The sequence below is a fragment of the Tamandua tetradactyla genome, chromosome 5 (assembly GCF_023851605.1).
Source record: "Tamandua tetradactyla isolate mTamTet1 chromosome 5, mTamTet1.pri, whole genome shotgun sequence".
NCBI classification, from domain to species: Eukaryota; Metazoa; Chordata; class Mammalia; order Pilosa; family Myrmecophagidae; genus Tamandua; species Tamandua tetradactyla.
Window position 1 is genome coordinate 1,693,728 of NC_135331.1, and position 17,931 is coordinate 1,711,658.

Sequence of the window (17,931 nt, forward strand, 5' to 3'; positions counted from 1 at the left end):
AGTGATGATCTATCAGAGATTATGCTCCAATACTTCATGGCTATAAGGCTTCCACCCTCTGCGGGTAAACCTCCTGGGCTCAAAAAGTGCCCCCGATATGCACTGGGTCCCACTGCCTGTGTACAAAGACTGTCAGACAGTTGTGAACATGTGGAATGCTATCCAGTCACTCAACAGACCTCTAGTTTCCAGGGTGTCTGGCCACTCATCCCAAAACAGATCACCACCACAGGCTAGGAGAACTGCAGGCTCTTCCTGCTGACGGCTGGAGGTGAGGTTTCTACCTCCACACCAAAGCAAGTGAGGCTCACGAGGCAGCAAGGCTGCCAGCTTTTGCAGCCCCACCCTGGGAGAACCACTGCACCAAATGAACCTAGGAGGGAAGGAGCAACAGCTCCAGTAAGGCCATTCTAGGTTCCCACAGTTCTCCTCCAAATTCAGCACTTTTTCTTGAAAGTATTATATATACTTCTCAATTTGTTATATGCCTTTGTATATAACTGCTTCACAGTGAAAATTAATTAACGTAGAGCAACATACAATAATGTGGATGAAATTCAGGAACATAATTGCTGAATGAAAAAAGCAAGTCCACAAACCACAGACAGTATGATTCCATGTATCTAAAGCCCAACGAAGTGTAAACTAAAGAGCATGTTCAGGAATATATAAATAGGTAGTAAAAAAATTAAAGAAACTCTTTCTAGATATTGAGAGGCTGTGCTAGATGTGTATAACCTGGTATTTCCCTGTAACTGTGGGCACCTGTGTACACCTAAGACTCACAGCAGTTCTGCAGCTCTAGAGGTCAGCACTGCCACAGATACAACTGTTACAGAAACCGAAACAGACTTCAGGCTACAATTAGAGACAAGAATGAGCCAACTGGGTCAAGACTAAGGTAAGTCAAAATACAGGGGTAAGGAAGACATTGTCTGTATTTTAGAATTTTGCCTATTCTATGAGATAAAAAGAGAGAGGTTTATTTTGTCTGGAAACTAAATTTTCTGTAGGATATAATCTAACACTTAAATAACCCAAACACAGGGAGTCCAGAATGGAAATGAGCACTGGTAATAATCCTGCAATAGCTTAATGTAATGCCTGGATACACCCCAGAGTATGCTGAGCAAATAATTAAAAAGTATTAGCCAGTCCCCAGAGGGATGGAAGAAAAAATATGGGATTATTAAACTTTATCACAGGGGAAATTCCTGATACTGTTTCAAACATTAGAGACTCCCAAGTCAATAGGCCAAGCCCTTGATCGTGAGGCTTGCTCTTGTGAAGCTTATTTATGTAGTGGAGAATTTTAGTCTACTCATAGGTATGCTTAAGAGTTAACTTCCAGAGGACCTCTTTTGTTGTTCAGATGTGGTCTGTCCCACTCTAAGCCCAACTCTGCAAGGAAAATCATTACCCTTTCCGCTATGCGGGACATGACAACCAGGGATGAATGTCTCCTGGGTAGCGTGGGAGAGGACTCCCAGGGATGAGACTGGCTCTGGTACCCTGGGATCAGCAATGCCTTCCTGACCAAAAGTGGGAAAAGAATTGTAACAAATAAGGTATCAGTGGCTGAGAGAGTTCAAATAGAGTCAAGAGGCAACTCAGGAGGCTATTTTTATGCAAGCTTCAGCTAGACATTGCTACTTATTCAGCTAGACATTGTTTGCCAAACCCCAACTAAAACCACTCCTGCCAACCCTAAAGAATACCTAGGGCTTGATCTGAGAGTCTACAAAGGTTTCATGCACTATGAATACTTTCCAGAAACCTACAGCCTCCATCCAATTGGGTTCCTAGGTCAGATAAGGCCTGAAACCCAGAGGAGCCAACCTCTCCAGAACATCAACTAGTTCCATCCCCCATTCCATATTATCGACAGCCCTTTCCAACAAGAAGAATTTAGAATGGACATAGCCAAAATACCCCTAACGACTGGGAGAAAGATCAAAAAAGGAGAAGGTGGAGTTCAACAGAGATGATAGGATTTAACAAATGATTATGAATGCTGAATCATTATACTGATACTTCTTTTAGTCTCCAATGAACTGGAGTAGCTAGAAGTAAAAACCTAAATTGTGGAATTGTTAACACATATCAAACTCTGAAATCTGTTCTACATCTAATTGCTGTGATGTGCTTTGAAATTTATTGCTTTTTTGTATATACATCATTTTTCACAATTAAAAAAAATTGGAAAAAAAATTTAAAGAAACTCAAGTGAACGACAGACATAAAACCCAGGGTAGCAGTGACCTCCCAGGATGGACCTCCCAGGAGCAGGAAGGGGACTTCAGATTCTTTTTCTTAGAATGGGCAGCAGGTGTTTGGAGAGTACTGAATGTATTGTTATTTTGCACATCTTATATGTATTCATAAATGTTCTTTAATTGTTCAGTTTTTAATAAAAGCAATTTTAATAAGATAATAAGCAATTTTAATATGAAAATGAAAGCCTACCTTCTTTAGCTAAATTAGATAGTTCTGTTTGGTGGTCTACAATCCCTTCATTTGCTTCTTCCTCTTCAATCGTCTCCTCTTCATCTTCCACTAAAATGATTATCATCAAATGTCAGTGAGGTAACAGACTTCACTGTATCTTCTTTTCACCTACTTCATATTAAACACTACAAGTCCTCAAAATTTTTTTGCATAACTATTAAAGAAATTAAAACTAAAATTCTTACTTTTGCAGATAAAATTTGGAAATGACAATTTACTAATTGAGCAGGAAACCGGGGACCCTATTTTCTTTTCCACTTCAGGCTGAAATATAGTCCTGGTTTACAATACACGGCAGCCCTGCTCAGAACAGTTGGTCAGTCCTACTCTGAGGGACCAACGAATCTGCCATCACCCACAGGGGAGAGGCCTAGCACTGCCCATCTAGCTGGTTCCTGTGCTCCTTCTCCTGTCTCATATGACCATTTCTCACCAGCTCCTTTCTCTGCAGAAACTAGCCACTCACCTCCCTCTTTCCATCCTTTGCTTCACACCTCACTCTCATTAGAGATCTTGGCTCTTGACAGAGAGTGGAGAATCTACGAGCATCCTGACAGCAAAACTCCCCTCTATCTATGGGCCTCGTCTCTGACTGAGCACAAGCCCTCACTCTCTTGAGAGCCTTGCTGGGTACACTTTCCTTCTCTCCTCCAGTATTAGCCTGCCCCTCCTGGCCATGTCTTCCCAGTGACACCCATACAGGCCCCTGCCTCTCTTCCCATGAAAACAAAGCATTGGCAAACAGGCCGACACCTCTTCCTGAGCCACTCTACAAGTCAGGCTCTCATTTCTTTACAGAAAACCCGCACCACCCACCAGGGTCACCCATGGCACCGTTCTCAATGATGAGAAAGTTTCTGGGTCGTGGATGCTTCGTGCCCTGGCCTGACCTGACCCCTTGGCAGCCCTGACCTGCTTGACCATTGTTACTCTTTGAAATGTGCCCTGCCATTTCTCCTTCCTGCTTAGCTCTGTGGCCAGCTCTGCCTCCCTCCCTCACCCTTCATGTTGGCTGGACTTCAGGGCTCAGCCCTTGTCCCTCCCTCCTCAGGTTACCTCATCCACCCCGTGGTCCTCCACAGACATGTATCTCACAACTCAGAATCAGTCCTTCCCTTCCTCCAAGCTCAGATGCAAACCCTCTTCAATTCTTCTTTTCCTTTAAGAGCTTACAGGGTCCCCAGAGTTGGCATTTACAAAATTGACCTCCTCCTTTTTCTAAACTCCTCCAGATGCTCCTCCTCGGTGCTTCCTCCCTCAATGCACCCCTCTCTAATGAGAGTGAGGTGTGAAGCAAAGGATGGAAAGAGGGAGGTGAGTGGCTAGTTTCATAGAGGAAGGAACTGGTGAGAAATGGTCATATGGTCAGTGTATCCACCCGGAGCACTGCTGTCCCACCTGCCCCACCCCCTCAGCACTGCCTGGTGCTCTCTACCCCAGGGCGCCAGATGGACCACCATCCCTTCACCCCTGACTATTAAGGCAGCATAGAGTTTCCCGTGTCTGCCCTGCCTGCTCCTATCCATTCTTCATGCATCAGCCAGAATAACCTTGTTAAACACAAGCCTGGGAGACGATGTGAAGCCTTTGCTTTTGGTCCATACTTCTCATAGAGGCACCTAGACCAGCAGATGTGGGCTACGTCCCTACCTTTACCTCCGACCCTCATCACATGCCACACAGGCCATGTGGACTTCCTTGTGTCCCATCGCATACCCTCAGCCCCACCTCCTTCCAGCTGAACTATAAGTCTCAGCTGAAGCAGCTCCCCATGGGAGTTTTCCAGACTCCTCCAAGACCTTCCTATCTTATACTCCTCTTATAGTCCTCAGCAAAAATACCCACACAGTTCCAATTAGACACTTGCTTGAAAGTCTGTATTTTCCATTCTACTCTAAGTCCCATAAGGCAAGAGGCACTGCTGGCCTTGGCACTGATGCAGCAGATGCTCCATGCATGATCACTAAACAATAAGTGAATGAACACATGAAGGGAATAACTGAGACAGCAGCCTTGCCTAGAAGCCTTTCCTTGTGTGTGTTTCTGAACATGTATCTAATATGTATGGATGGAAATGTGTTGATATATTAACATGGAGAGATTCCACTCTGGGCAAAGAAGGGGGTGGAGGGTTTTGTTGAAAGGCTAGCAAGGAAGGAACAGGAGTGGTTAATTTGGTTTTCTCTGACTTACACTAAGATATCATTAGGCTTTGAAACAAAATGCAGTCAAACAAAAGTCTGACCTAGAAACCCCCTTCTAGGTACGTACCCAAAAGAATTAAAAGCAGGGACCAAAACAGCTCTCTGCACACCAGTGTTCACAGCGACACTATCCACACAGTCAGGAGATGGAAAACACCCTGGTGCCCACCCACAAACAAAATGAGGTCTAGCCACACGACTGAGTATTACTGGCTGTACGTTACATGCCACAACGTGGACGAACCTTAAAGACATGCTGAATGAAATAAATCAGCCATCAAAGGACAAATATTGCATAAGTTAATTTATATAAAATAGAATATGCAAATTTAGAGAGACAAATAACATATTACAGGTTATCAGGGGCCAGAGTAGGGGAAGGAAAAGGGAAAGGGGAATTAATGATTAATTGGTACAGAGTTGCTGTTTGAATACCAGAAAAGTTTTGATAATGGATGCTGGTGAACATAATTAATAGCACTGAATTACACATATGAATGTAGTTAAAAGGGGAAATTTTAGGTTGTATATCTGTTCCCACAATAAAAACCTTAAAAAGAAAAAGCCGGGGGGTGCAAGGGTAGTTCAGTGGAAGAATTCTCGCCTGCATGCAGGAGATCCGGATTCAATTTCCAGTCCATGCACTTCCCAGAGGAAAAACAAACAAGCAAAACAAAAAAGTCAACTAATGTGCTGTGGTAATGGGATACTTGCATGGGAAAATAATGAAATGTGACCCCACTGTACAACATACAAAAAAAACATGGAAATGTACAATATGAAGCAGACCCTAAGGTAAAGCACAGACTGAATAATGTCAAACATAACTGTAATAATATGAGCTGTCAACTCCAACAAAGGTATTATAAAATGTTAATAATGAGGAAAACTGTGGGGGGAGGAGGTATATAGGAATTCTGTACTTTCTTCATGATTTTTCTGCAACCCTACAACTGCTCTAAAAAATAAGAAGAAATAAATTTTTAAGAAACATTTTTAAAAAGGGGGGAATTCAACTTCCTCATTTGGAGAATTCTTGATATCCTCATAAGCAGTGGGGACAACTAATCAATATGCTGAGTCCCCAATCTTGGGGTTTGTTTATATGAAACTTATCCCCACAAAGGATCCAGATAGCCGCTCTTGTTGCTCAAATGTGCCAACACGGCAAGCAAACTCACTGCCCTCCCCCTCTCTATGTAGGACATGACTCCCAGGGTTGTAAACCTCCCTGGCAATATGGGACAGAAATCCTAGAATGAGCTGGGACATCAAGGGACTGAGAAAGCCTTCTCGACCAAAAGGGGGAAGGGAAAAATAAGACAAAATAAAGTGTCAGTGGCTGAGAGATTTCAAACAGAGTCAAGAGGTTATCCTGGAGGTTATTCTTATATATTACATAGATATTCCCTTTTTAGTTTAAGGTATATTAGAGAGGCTAGAGGGAAGTGTCAGAAACTATAGAGCTGTGTTCCAGTTGCCATGTTTCTTGAAGATGATTAAATAATGATACAGCTTTCACAATGTGACTGTGTGATTGTGAAAACTTTGTGTCTGAGGCTCCTTTTATCTACAGTATGGACAGATAGTAAAAAATATGGATTAAAAATAAATAAATAATAGGGGGAAGAAATGTTAAAATAAATTGAGTAGACTGAAATACTAGTGATCAATGAAACGGAGTGGTAATGGTATAGAAAGAAAAATAGGGGAACAAAGGTTAAAATATATAGTCAATGGGAGGGAGGGGTAAGGGGTATGGTACATGTGAGATTTTCCTATTTATTTCTTTTTTCTGGAGATGCAAATGTTCTAAGAAATGATCATGGTGATGAATATACAACTATGTGATGATATTGTGAGCCACTGATTGTGCACCAAGTATGCAAAGTTCATATGTTAAGACTATTCATGTTTGTATGTTGTTTTGTCAACAACAACAACAAAGAAAGAAAGAAAACATTGCCCACTCTTTACTGGAATGATATGTGATTTGGGGGAGAGGCTGGAGAAGGGAGAATATTGGCCCAGCTACAGAGCATAAAGTTATAAACTATTCTGGAATTTATAAACCTACAGATAAACTGAATCTACATCAAAGAGTGTTAGGAAAGGGACAGAATTCTTCTCAAGACAAAGTCATCGCTAACACACAGCCCCTGTGCACATGTGACAGACTTCCTGTCAAGCCCCACCAATCCACCAGACTCATTCATACCTCCATTACAACCTTCTTCACCAAACACCTGAAAAAATTCCTTCCAAATCAATGTACATGGCTAAGATGACCAGCTGCTCAAAGCATGCAGTCTCCACTCCTTCCTCAATAAGAGGCTTTGCATTCTACATGGGTCATGATACCTGCAGAAATGGACACATTTCCTAGCCTCCCTGACAGCCCTGCATAGGGGCTGGTCAGCATGGGTCAGGCGCCTGTGGGAGGGAAACACAAAGATGAAGGGGCCTCTGAGGGTTGACATGTTCCTGCCTCCTGCTGTGATCACAGGACCGGTGGCCCCACAACATGAGCATGCTGGGGACCTAGGTACGTGTGTGTCAAGAGGAGGCTCGAAGTTGGGAAGGAGGAACAGGCAGTCGGAGATGCCTCCAGGCTGCTTCCTTGAGCTAAGGAGACTTGTTTTTTCCTGTCACATGCAGAACTTAATCCTACCTGGCACAGTTTACACTGCCAATCTTCTGGCCAAACTTTCCTTGCTGGCTCCCCAATAAAGATTCAAGCAATACCAAAAAATGCCAACCTTTCAAAATTTGGAAAACTTCATAAACTTTGCTAAATCAAACTGATAAACCAATTGAAGTGCCCTCAGGGAAGAAGCAGACCTTATTTTGAGTCTGGATGGGAATCATCAGATTGTTAAACTGACCATCTCCTCACACCTGGTGCCCCTGCTCCCTTCCTCTGCTGTCAGATTAAAATCCAGTTCTAAGAATGTCACCGGGCAGAAGCTAACAGCCCTAAGCTGCATCTGGTTCACCCACATCAGTGGTGTCTTTTTCTCTTCTCTGAGTAAGCTGCCAGTATAAAAATCCCAGAGACGCAAACCCAGCATCCCTGGTTACAGCCCTGCCTGCAGCAATTGGCGAGAGCTGCACGTGCTCTCCAGCCTGACATGGCTAAGCTCTGAGGTACAGGGACAGTTCTCCCATGGGCAGGGCCTGCCTGGCCCACAGTAACCTGTGCATCTGGCCCTGACATCCTTCAAGACGCTATGGAGTCTCCAAACTTCACAAAAGCAGATACTATCCCATAGCTGAAGAAAACACCAAGACACTAAGAAATGCTCTCCACATTGACAGACGTATGCATGAATTTTCTAGCTTGTTTAATATAACCAAAACAAAACCAAAGTAAGAACAGTTTCATTTCATGGGCAACACTGTATAAGCATAAAGCATTTTTCTGTGCTATAAGAGAGCCTCTGGGTGGTCAGAATGGTACAGAGTGGGGGACAGACCTTCATCATCAGTTAAAGATGTGCTAACTCTTCTTCTTCTCCCAGGTATTCCCGAATCCTGAAAGACAGAAAAAAAGCATCACAAACATTAAATCGTAAGACACAAAATCAGAAATCAAGGCAAAAACATCTTTTAAAGTGCACCTCTAAGGACAGCTGAGAGAGCCCATAACAAACCAGCCATGGCTACCATCAGCCTCATGGAAGGTTCTTTTCCAGTCCTGGTGAGGGTGCTGGGCAGCAGCAGAAGAGTAAAAATGGAACCTGGGTTCAACCACATTGCCCCAAATTCCCAATTAACATTCTACTTAATCCTAAAGCATTAAGAAGCATCAGTTTTTCTTTTCAAAGTAGACCAATTTTGTAACGAAAGGGAAAGATACTGTTTCTCCCAATAAAAGTTAACAACCCGTTTTAACAGAGAACTGTATTTTGGTCATTTTGCCTCCACTTATTCTTACATAGTGCTGGTAGTCTCGAACCTACCAGAAAAGTTTCTGGTAGAGCATCCAGTCTCTTAGGTCTGAACTCTTTTCCTAAAGAGAGAAACAGCAAGATTACTTTCCAAATAAGGCTGAGAAAGAGATGACATCCACGCACACACAGAAAGCAAGTATGAGCAATTTTTGCTTCTTTTTTTCTAAATGACCCAAGAAAGGAAGACAGCACAAGGCCAGGACTGTGGACACACGCAGTGTGGTGACAACGCTCTGCATTCAGCGCTGGTGCTCTGCAACAGATGCCAAAGTGCTCCCAGGGAGGGTCGGAAGGAGCCCAGAAGGTTCCTCTCAGGAGAGTCAGGTAGCTGAATGGGAAAGGTCTCTCGTTTAAAGTACTTATTATCTCACAGCCCTATGACTTTCAGCAGATCCACCCTTCAGAACGTCCCCTCATCGGTAAAGGGAGGCTCATCACACCCATCCTCCTGGAACTGTTCTGAGAATCAAACGAGATGAGGAATTCTGCCCCATCAGTGCATGATGTGTGCTGGCAGCTCCTCCTGAATGGCTAAAGGAAAGAAAGAGTGAAGCAAGAGGCCCTGAGCCAGGCAGCTACCCATAGAGCCCGAACCAACGCCAGTGCCTTGGGGAGCCCAGCTTGCATCCAGAAGACAGGGCCCAGGGCCCCAAATCTGAGAGTGTCACAGGACTAATCAAGGCTGGCATCTAACTCATACGAGTAAATCTCCAAGGAACCAAATACAAACTGCAAAGACGCCATATTTGTTTACAGTGAGAAACAGAGCAAGCAGGCAGAACAGATGCTCGCCATGTGCTGAGCAAACGGCCCCCTTGCTCAGACTGCCTGGTGAGCAGAGGAGCTGAACAGAGGAGTGCAAATGTCTGGGGGCAACGGGGAGTTCCTCAAAACCCAGGCACGCAGCCCAACACGAGCCCTCCATCACTCTTCTCGGCCTGCCGGGAGGCCTGTGCCCCACTGGGCCTGCAGTGGTGACATGAACACCCGTGCTCACGGCTGGCCACTGCCCTCCCAATGGGCACATGAGTCCCTGGGTACACTCATCTTACTTCAGGTTCTATCTTAACAGTCTCTTTCCCTGTGATATAACTTAACAAATGTCGCCTCTAGCCAACTCTCATTACATTTCAGTTTAATGCGCAGAAGACAGTATTATTTCCTTCCTTTCTCAAACTTTGGAATTCTAGGAGAACAAAACTTACTGCTTATAGTTATTTACAACACTTTAAAAATAAACAATAATTTGTAAGCCTCCTAGAATGCAGTTTTTACAACTATAAAATGGGGAGGGCAAGAAAAAAATAGAACTACTACATATTAAGAAATGAAAGAATGAATCTGACAAAGTGTGAGAATAATGTCGGTAAACAGAACTTGACTACAGTAATACAATGAAACCCTTCCCACAAGGAGGGAAAAAGAAGAGGCAAGGAGAAGTACTGTCAGAAAGAGCCAAAGGCCTAAATAGCAAATATTTTCAAGTGTGCATTCTTTCTCTTCTTGCGAGTATTTCTTCATTTGTAATATATTTCACAAGTTGCTTAATCTCATTTAAAGTCCAACACACAAAGAATTAATGTAAATTACAAACGATACTCATACTGGAATCCCTCATCTGGCTGGTAAGGTTCTTTAGGCTGCCCTCCCCCTAGGCCCTGCCCACAATTTTCTGTGTACACACTTTTCACATTGACTGGTAGACCCCATTGTACTCTCTTCTATTATGAATTTCCAAATGGAAAGATGGAGAGAAAAGGACTCTCGTGAAAAGCCATGTTGTAGGGCTCACAGGACGTCTGCTTTCTGGAGCTTTCCGCCTCACAAGCAATATCTATTTGCAATGTACGAAAAAGAACTGTTTAAAGGCACCACAAAAATAACGTAAATGGTAACAGTAGGGGGCTGGTTAAACCAATCATGGCCTCTTTACAACAATGATGATGCTGACCCTAGTACATACTGACCTCAGCCTGCACTGACCCCAGGGTCTGTTTTCCATGCTTTCTTTTACATGCATCATTTCACATGATCTTTCTGCAGTCCCTTTGGACAATTATACTTACTACCCTCCATGTGGGAAGAAGGATCCCACAGCAAGGAAAGGCCTTTTCCGTGTCCACACAAGAAGGCAGTAAGAGCCAGAATTCAAACTCAGCCAAGCTGACAGCAAAGATGCCAATCTTAAATTCTACAATGGAGGCTACTAAAGGAATGCCACAGATGGGCAGTGACAGACATGGAAAACACAGACGACACATTAAGCAAAAAACACAGGACTGAAAAACAACAATGAATTAAGTTTAAAAACTTTGGTTTTTAGAGTGCCAGGTGTAGGAAAAACTAGAAGAATATAAATATCAAAGTTTCAATACTAGTTCTCTCAAAGAGGGGATATCATGGGAAATTTTCCTTTTTTGAACACTGTTCAGTATTTTCAGTTTCATATATTTACAATGTAGACATATTTGTAAAATCTGAAAAATGTTAGGGCATTTTTTTTTTTAAGTATCATACCTCTCCTGGAAAAACTCTGTAAATTTAAGGCCTTTTTCCTTTTTTCTTCTAATTCTACTTGCAGTTTTATTTCCACAACCTAAATACAGAGAGTTAAACAAGCATGTTATTGAGGACATGAATCATACACATTCTGAACATAAAAACAGCATTAAACATCATAGATACAAAGATAAAGTTGTCTGAACCTTGTTTCAAATTACTTCAAATAGAAACGTAAAGCTTGATGCTTTCCCATTTGTTTTTTAACTAACTGTATCCTGTGCAAATTCTATCAGGAGGTGATATGAGAGCAAATGTTTTAAAAAAGAGAAAGAGCAGACATTCTGGGAATAAGCTGTCCCAGGGGCTCTTAGTGACAGTGAGAAAAATCCGGCAGGGCCGTCAAGGCGGCCCCCAACACTTCAGCCGGGTACCGGGCCCCCCTGCACACGTGTCTCCATGCACAAACAGAAATGTGGCGGCAAGGGCAGCCTTCTCTGTAACCTTCCAATGAGCAAACAGCCCAGAAGAGGACAAAAGAGGCTCAGTTCCTCAGATCTGCTCGCTTTTCTGATGAAGACAGCATGCATGTTCTCTATCAAAGGGAATACTTACCCAGGACAGTGTTCAAAAGCCAGCTGTGCCAGTTTGAAGATAATCTATGATTTTTATGATTCCATTAAAATTTCAGAATTTTACCTGCTCAATATTTGACCAAAAATATTCTATTTCTCTTGCAGTTGAAGCAGCAATACGTCTTAATCGATTTTGTTCTTCTTTCTTTCCCCTTTCTTCACGAAGTTTCTTTTCTTCATGATGGCGCGCTACAGTTCTGACAAGCTATTAAAATAAAAGTTTGAGAATGTTATGTTATACTTTGTGTCAGGCTATCCAAAAAAAAGAAAAAAGGATAAACAAAGTTTTTTTAAAGCCCAGCTTAGACAGAGAGCACATCTAATTTGTTATCAGATTCACCCCCATATAAGCTCCTGGGAAGCGCCAGGAAAGACACTGATGTGTTCACCAGCATAAGTACCACCAACACCACTGAACTTGTGTGGAGCCTTTATACTAAGTGCACATTTAAATGGACACTAGCCCTGCCCCAGTCAAGGTGGCAAAATAAGGCCCCATCCCCACACCAAAGCTTTAACAATGAGTAAAAAACAGCAGAAACTTTCACAAAGCTTCAGAAATATTTAAAGGATTGTAGTAAAAGGGCAGTGCTGAATCAAGAAAAAGTCCACTTAAAAAACACCTATAGGGTGGGCGACGGTGGCTCAGTGGCAGACTTTTTGTCTGCCATGCCAGAGACCCGGCTTTGATTCCTGGAGCCTGCCATGCACCACCACCCCCCCCCAAAAAAAACACCTATAGCAACTGATTTTTGAAAAGGCTACCAAGTGCACTTAATTAGGAGAATATTCTCCTAAAAAAAATGGTGCTGGGAGAACTGGATATCTATATGCAAAAAAAAAAAAAAAAAAAAAAATCCAGTGGGATTTTGTGTTGCCCTGGCTGCCCCTCCACAACCCCCACCCCCCAAATTGGCCAGGAGCCAGTGTGCTCTCAGGGTGGGAACAGGAGGCAGCAGAAGAGCTGCACACACAGGAGCTCCCACATCTGGCCCAGCCTCTCTGGGGTGGCCTGAGGGACTCGCTCTCCCAGAACCTGCCCTGCGTGTACAAGGCGGCTCACTGAGCTCTCTACACAGCACTGGGGGAGAAAGGCAGGTCGTGCTGCCTGGGCCAAAGGGGACTGGCTGTGGGATATACAGGGCAGTGCCAGGACCACAAGAACCGTTTCCTAGGGAAGAGGGAATATTCAGAACCTCGTAAACAGGGGAATTCCCAGGGCCACAGTGGGCATGTACAAGACAAGAGGCCACTATGCTTTGGCCTAGAGTCATTCTCTAAACTCACTGTATGGATAAGCCCTGAAGGAGAGCACTTGCAATCTGCAAAGACTGTGAAAGATGCTTATTTTTGTTAGCTCAAGGCATTCAAGGGAAGCTCTATCATTACTAGTAGCTGGATAAAAGCTTAAGGACGAGGATGATTGAATAATGATACAGCTTTCACAATGTGACTGTGTGATTGTGAAAACCTTGTGTCTGATGCTCCTTTTATCTACCTTGTCAACAAACGAGTAGAACATAAGGAATAAAAATAAATAATAGCGGGAACAAATGCTAAAATAAATTTAGTTTGAAATGCTAAAAAAAAAAAAAGCTTAAGGAACAGACCCTCAGAATCTCAATTCCAGCAATAACATGTTAAAATATCATAACGTCCAAATTTCAGCAAAAGGTTATAAAACATACAGTGAAGTAGGAAGTGATGGCCCAGGCAAAGGAAAAGATTAAATAAAGCATTAGAAATCATCAATGAGGAGGGCCCAGATTAGAATAGTCCAGACAAAGATATAAAAAGTAATCCTAAATATGCTGTAAGAGCTAAAGGAAAACAATACACGAACATAAAGAGATTATCAATACACAGCTGAAAATCATGAAAAGGAATCAAGCTGAAAATTATGAAAAGGGCTGAAGACCACAGGAACAGAATTTAAAATTCTCTATATGGGTTCGATAGCAGATTGTTGCTGGCAGAAGAAAGAATTAGTGAACTTGAAGATAAGACGATTGATTGAAGCAGAAAGAAGAATGGAGAAAAGGGGAAGAGAAACTAAGAGCCTGTGGGACACCATCAAGTGTACCAAGATACACATTGTGGGAGCCCCAGAAGGAGAAGAGAGAAAGGGGCAGAGGGAATACTCAAAGAAATAATAGCTGAAAACTTCCTAAAGTGAATGAAAGATACAAATACACATCTCTAATACACTTGACAAACTACAAACAGGATAAATCCAAATAGAACCACACCACAGCATATCATAATCAAACTGTCAAATACCAAAGATAAAGAGAGTACTCTGGAAGCTACAAGAAAGAAGCAATGTGTCACACACAAGGAAGCGTTCATAACAAAAAATGCTGATTTCTCATCAGAAACCCTGAAAGGGGAAAAAAGCAGTGAGAAGGCATACTTAATGTGCTGAAAGCAAAATATTTGCAACCAAGAATTCTGGCAAACTGTCTTTTAAAAATGAGAGAGAGATTAAGACATTACCAGAAAAACAAAAGCTGACAGAGTAAGTCATCATTAGACCAGCTCTACAAAAGATGGTAAGGAGAGATCTGAAAGTTGAAAGGAAAATTCACTAGACAGTAGACTGAAGCTGCCTGAAGAAATAAAGATCTCTAGAGAGGGTAATAACATGGGTAAATATAAATGCCAGTACCATCGTATTTTTCATTTCTAACTGCATTTTTTACTGCCTAAAGGATCTACAAGGAAATGCATAAAATGTAATGATAAATCAGGGGTTTTAGGTTAATATAAACATGTAATTTGTGACATGAACTACATAAAGGTGGGGGTATGGAGGAGTATAGGGACATAGTTTGTGTATACTACTGAAGTTAAATTGATATAAAAGCAATGAAACTCTTACAGATTTGGGATGCTAAATTAAAGCCCCATGGTACTACAAAGAGAATGTAAGAGAACATACAAGCTCCTACAGACAAAAATTAGACTAACGCACTGCAAAGGCAGGCCCAGGAGGAAGAGGGGTCAATGCACAACAGGCAGAGTTTCAGTTCTGGCAGATGCAAAGCTGAGTAATAGAAGGTTGTGAGGGTAGAAAAATCCTGTGAATGTGATTAAGGTGTGCATGAATGTGGTTAAGATGGGGATTTTCATGTTTGTTTATATATATATATATATATGTATATATATATATATAGTAACACAATTTTAAGAAAAAAGAAAGAGCAACTAAAGAGACAATAGCAATTAAAAGCAACACATGATCCTGGATGGAATCTAACAAGCAAGGGGAAAAGGCTCAAAAGAACATTATTGGGATATATAAAAAAAAAAATGGAACATAGACTGTCACCTTTATATCAATTTCAAATTTCCTAAACTTGATAACTGCACTTAAGGGGGTTCCACACGTGAATAACCTTGCTCTTAGAACGCAAGGAATTCTTGGCAGTATTCAGTGTTCAAGGAGTATGATATATACCAACCTATGCTCAAGAGTCCAGAAAACAGATGGAGGGAGGGGAGAGGAGGGGGATAAGGAAGAGAGAGAGAAAAGAAAGGACAAATGCAGTAAAATGTTAAAATTGGTGGGCATGGGCATCTGGGGGGTAGGGGTATGTTGGAGCTCTCTGTATATGGCTTATATTACTTTTGTAACTCTCCTGTAAGATTGAAAGTATTTCAAAATACTAAGTTTTAAAAGAATGGAATACCCACTATGCTACAATCTTCTTTCCCTATTTAAAATATTATTAACATCTCTCCATTTTATTAACATTAATCAACATCATTTTTAATAGGTTGCATATTATTCAACTGTATGAACACTGCAAATTTACTGAATTCCTAGGTATGAAAATTGCCAGGGGAAAGAGAACTCACATTTTTAAGACTTTTTCTTTAAATTGCAAATCTGCTTTCCCTAAGTTTATACCCTTTATGTACTCACAAGCAGTGCCCCCGAAAGGCACTGAGAAGGAAGTCACCAATGAGAACACATTCAGAGCGCGGAGCACACGGAGGAGAAACTGTGCTGATGTGCTCAGTACAAGCAGCCCAGTCACCAGGAGGCCCTGGAGCAGGTTTCTCTGCCTCTCTCACAAGGGGGTCGGGGGTGGGAGGAATGAGCAGGAGCAGCCCCCTGCAGCCTGGCCCCGAGAGCACCTTCCCCTTGCAGCATCCCCCCCGCAGCACAGCGCCGCTGTGGCACCTTCCCCCTGTAGTACATGACCCCTGCAGCAGGAACTCCCCAGTCCCCACCTCTTGCCCCCACCGCATCCTGCCATGGTTCACAGTCCCTGCCCTGTATACCCCTCAGGCCTCTCCTGCTCTTCCCTTACAATTCACCCCATTCCACTCCATATCCCACATCTCCTGGCACCCCACCCTGTCCAACCAAGTGTCCAGACGATCAGGACAATCTTTCATGGTGGAAACAGAAACGATTATGAAACAATCCGGGCGTTTGTCTGAAATGCCTACGGATCTGGACTGAGAGCTTTGTTCTCAAAACCCCACCATTTTCACCCATGAGGCCTCAGCTTTTCTCTACCTATCCTAAAGAAGAAAAGGAACAGGGAAAATTCACTAGAGGGACGTGAACAGGGCAGGGGACATGGGATCAATCCCCAACCTTACAAACTTAAGAGGGAGAGACGGGTCAAAATGGCAGCGTAGAGAGAGGCAGATTTAGGTCGTCTTTCAGAGCGGCTGGTAAGTAGTCAGAACTATATGGAACAACTGCTAATGGACATCAGTAACTGGACACACATTGTAGATGAGTTTGAATTGGTGGAATGGCTGAGACCCCGCACAGAACTGTAAGTCTCCCAAGCCAGGGAGGCCAGCGCCCCTTCCCCACGGGGACAGCAAGCTGGTTTCCCTGGGGGAAAGGAAACTGACTCTACTAGTGGCAAGGACTTAGCTCAACCAAGCTCCAATTACAGAAGTAACAAATTCAGACTGCTGAAAATAGGCCCTGAACACAGATAAACCTGGAGTACGCACTAAAAGAACTCAGAGTTCTCTCCCTGGGAGAGAGGCAGTGGGGCTGACGGGAAACAAAAACAAAAACTGAGGTTTTTGAGTTGGACAGCACAAAATACTGGAAAAAGGGCTGGACCCCCCAAAAAGAGGGTACACAGAGCCTAGGAACACAAAGAGCCATGTCCCAACTCCAGCTCTTGACTGGCAAACCCGGGGAGCTGGGGTCTCACACTGAAAAGGCTTTTTTTTTACTTTTTTTTTTCTTCTTCTTCTTAACAGCTCATTAGATAGAATTGGAAGTACTCTCAGGCTTCAGCACTGCCCCAGGCAAGAGCAAAATTAAGGCATGTCTGAGAGACAAAATAGTCAGGTAGACTACCCCCTAAAGAGTGCACCTTCCCCAAGAAAAGGTGGGCGAGGCCCAGCTCAAGTGGAATCCCTCCTCCAGGGAATTGGGGCCCCAAGGGGCTGGAAAACAGCAGCAACCTAAGCATATCTTCCCCTTCAGCCTCAGTCTCAACCACACATCCCCGGCAGGGAGAGTCTGCTGGAATTAAAGGCACTGTATCACTTTACCCTGTTGGGAAGCCATGGGCAGACAAGCACTACACTGCAAGGCAGGACAGGAAAAGCACAGTCTAGAGGTTTCTTAGGAAAGTCTGACAACCAACTGGGTCCCCCCCTCTGGGAAAACTGATGTTGGTGACTCTTCCCTACTGAGATGTGGGCCTATCTGGTCTGAAAAAATACAGTGGAATCTATAATAACAGAGGAGACCCTCAAAAAAACAGGCTCGATATAGGCAGAGTAAGAAACAGAAAAACAAGAGCTGAAAAATGCTCATCCATTAAACAGAAGGTTTAGTTGAACTAAATGCCAGAGAACAGATAGAGAACTAAGCCAACCAATAAGGAAACCCTAGGTGAAAGAGCAAAACCGACCCCCAGAATAAACTAATTAAGAAAATCAATGCTATACCCAGCAAAAAATAACGAGTCATACTATGAAAATCAAAGATATGACCCAGCCAAACGAACAAACCAACATTTCAAATGAGATACAGGAGTTGAAACAGCTGCTTAAAGATGTTCAAATAAGCATGCAAAATCACATTAAAAATCAAATCAATAAGGTGAGGAAGGATATAAAGAAGACGCTGGGAGAACA

The 17,931-nt window shown here is 42.9% G+C and overlaps 1 protein-coding gene across 1 annotated transcript in view; it reads right to left on the minus strand.

Moving 5' to 3' along the window:
* Window positions 1-17,931, minus strand: part of EP400 (E1A binding protein p400) — a 194,152-nt gene that overhangs the window by 103,408 nt on the left and 72,813 nt on the right. The window contains 5 exon segments of the mRNA XM_077159524.1: window positions 2,467-2,556; window positions 8,189-8,246; window positions 8,675-8,724; window positions 11,183-11,261; window positions 11,864-12,004. Coding sequence (XP_077015639.1) covers window positions 2,467-2,556; window positions 8,189-8,246; window positions 8,675-8,724; window positions 11,183-11,261; window positions 11,864-12,004 — 418 coding nt within the window.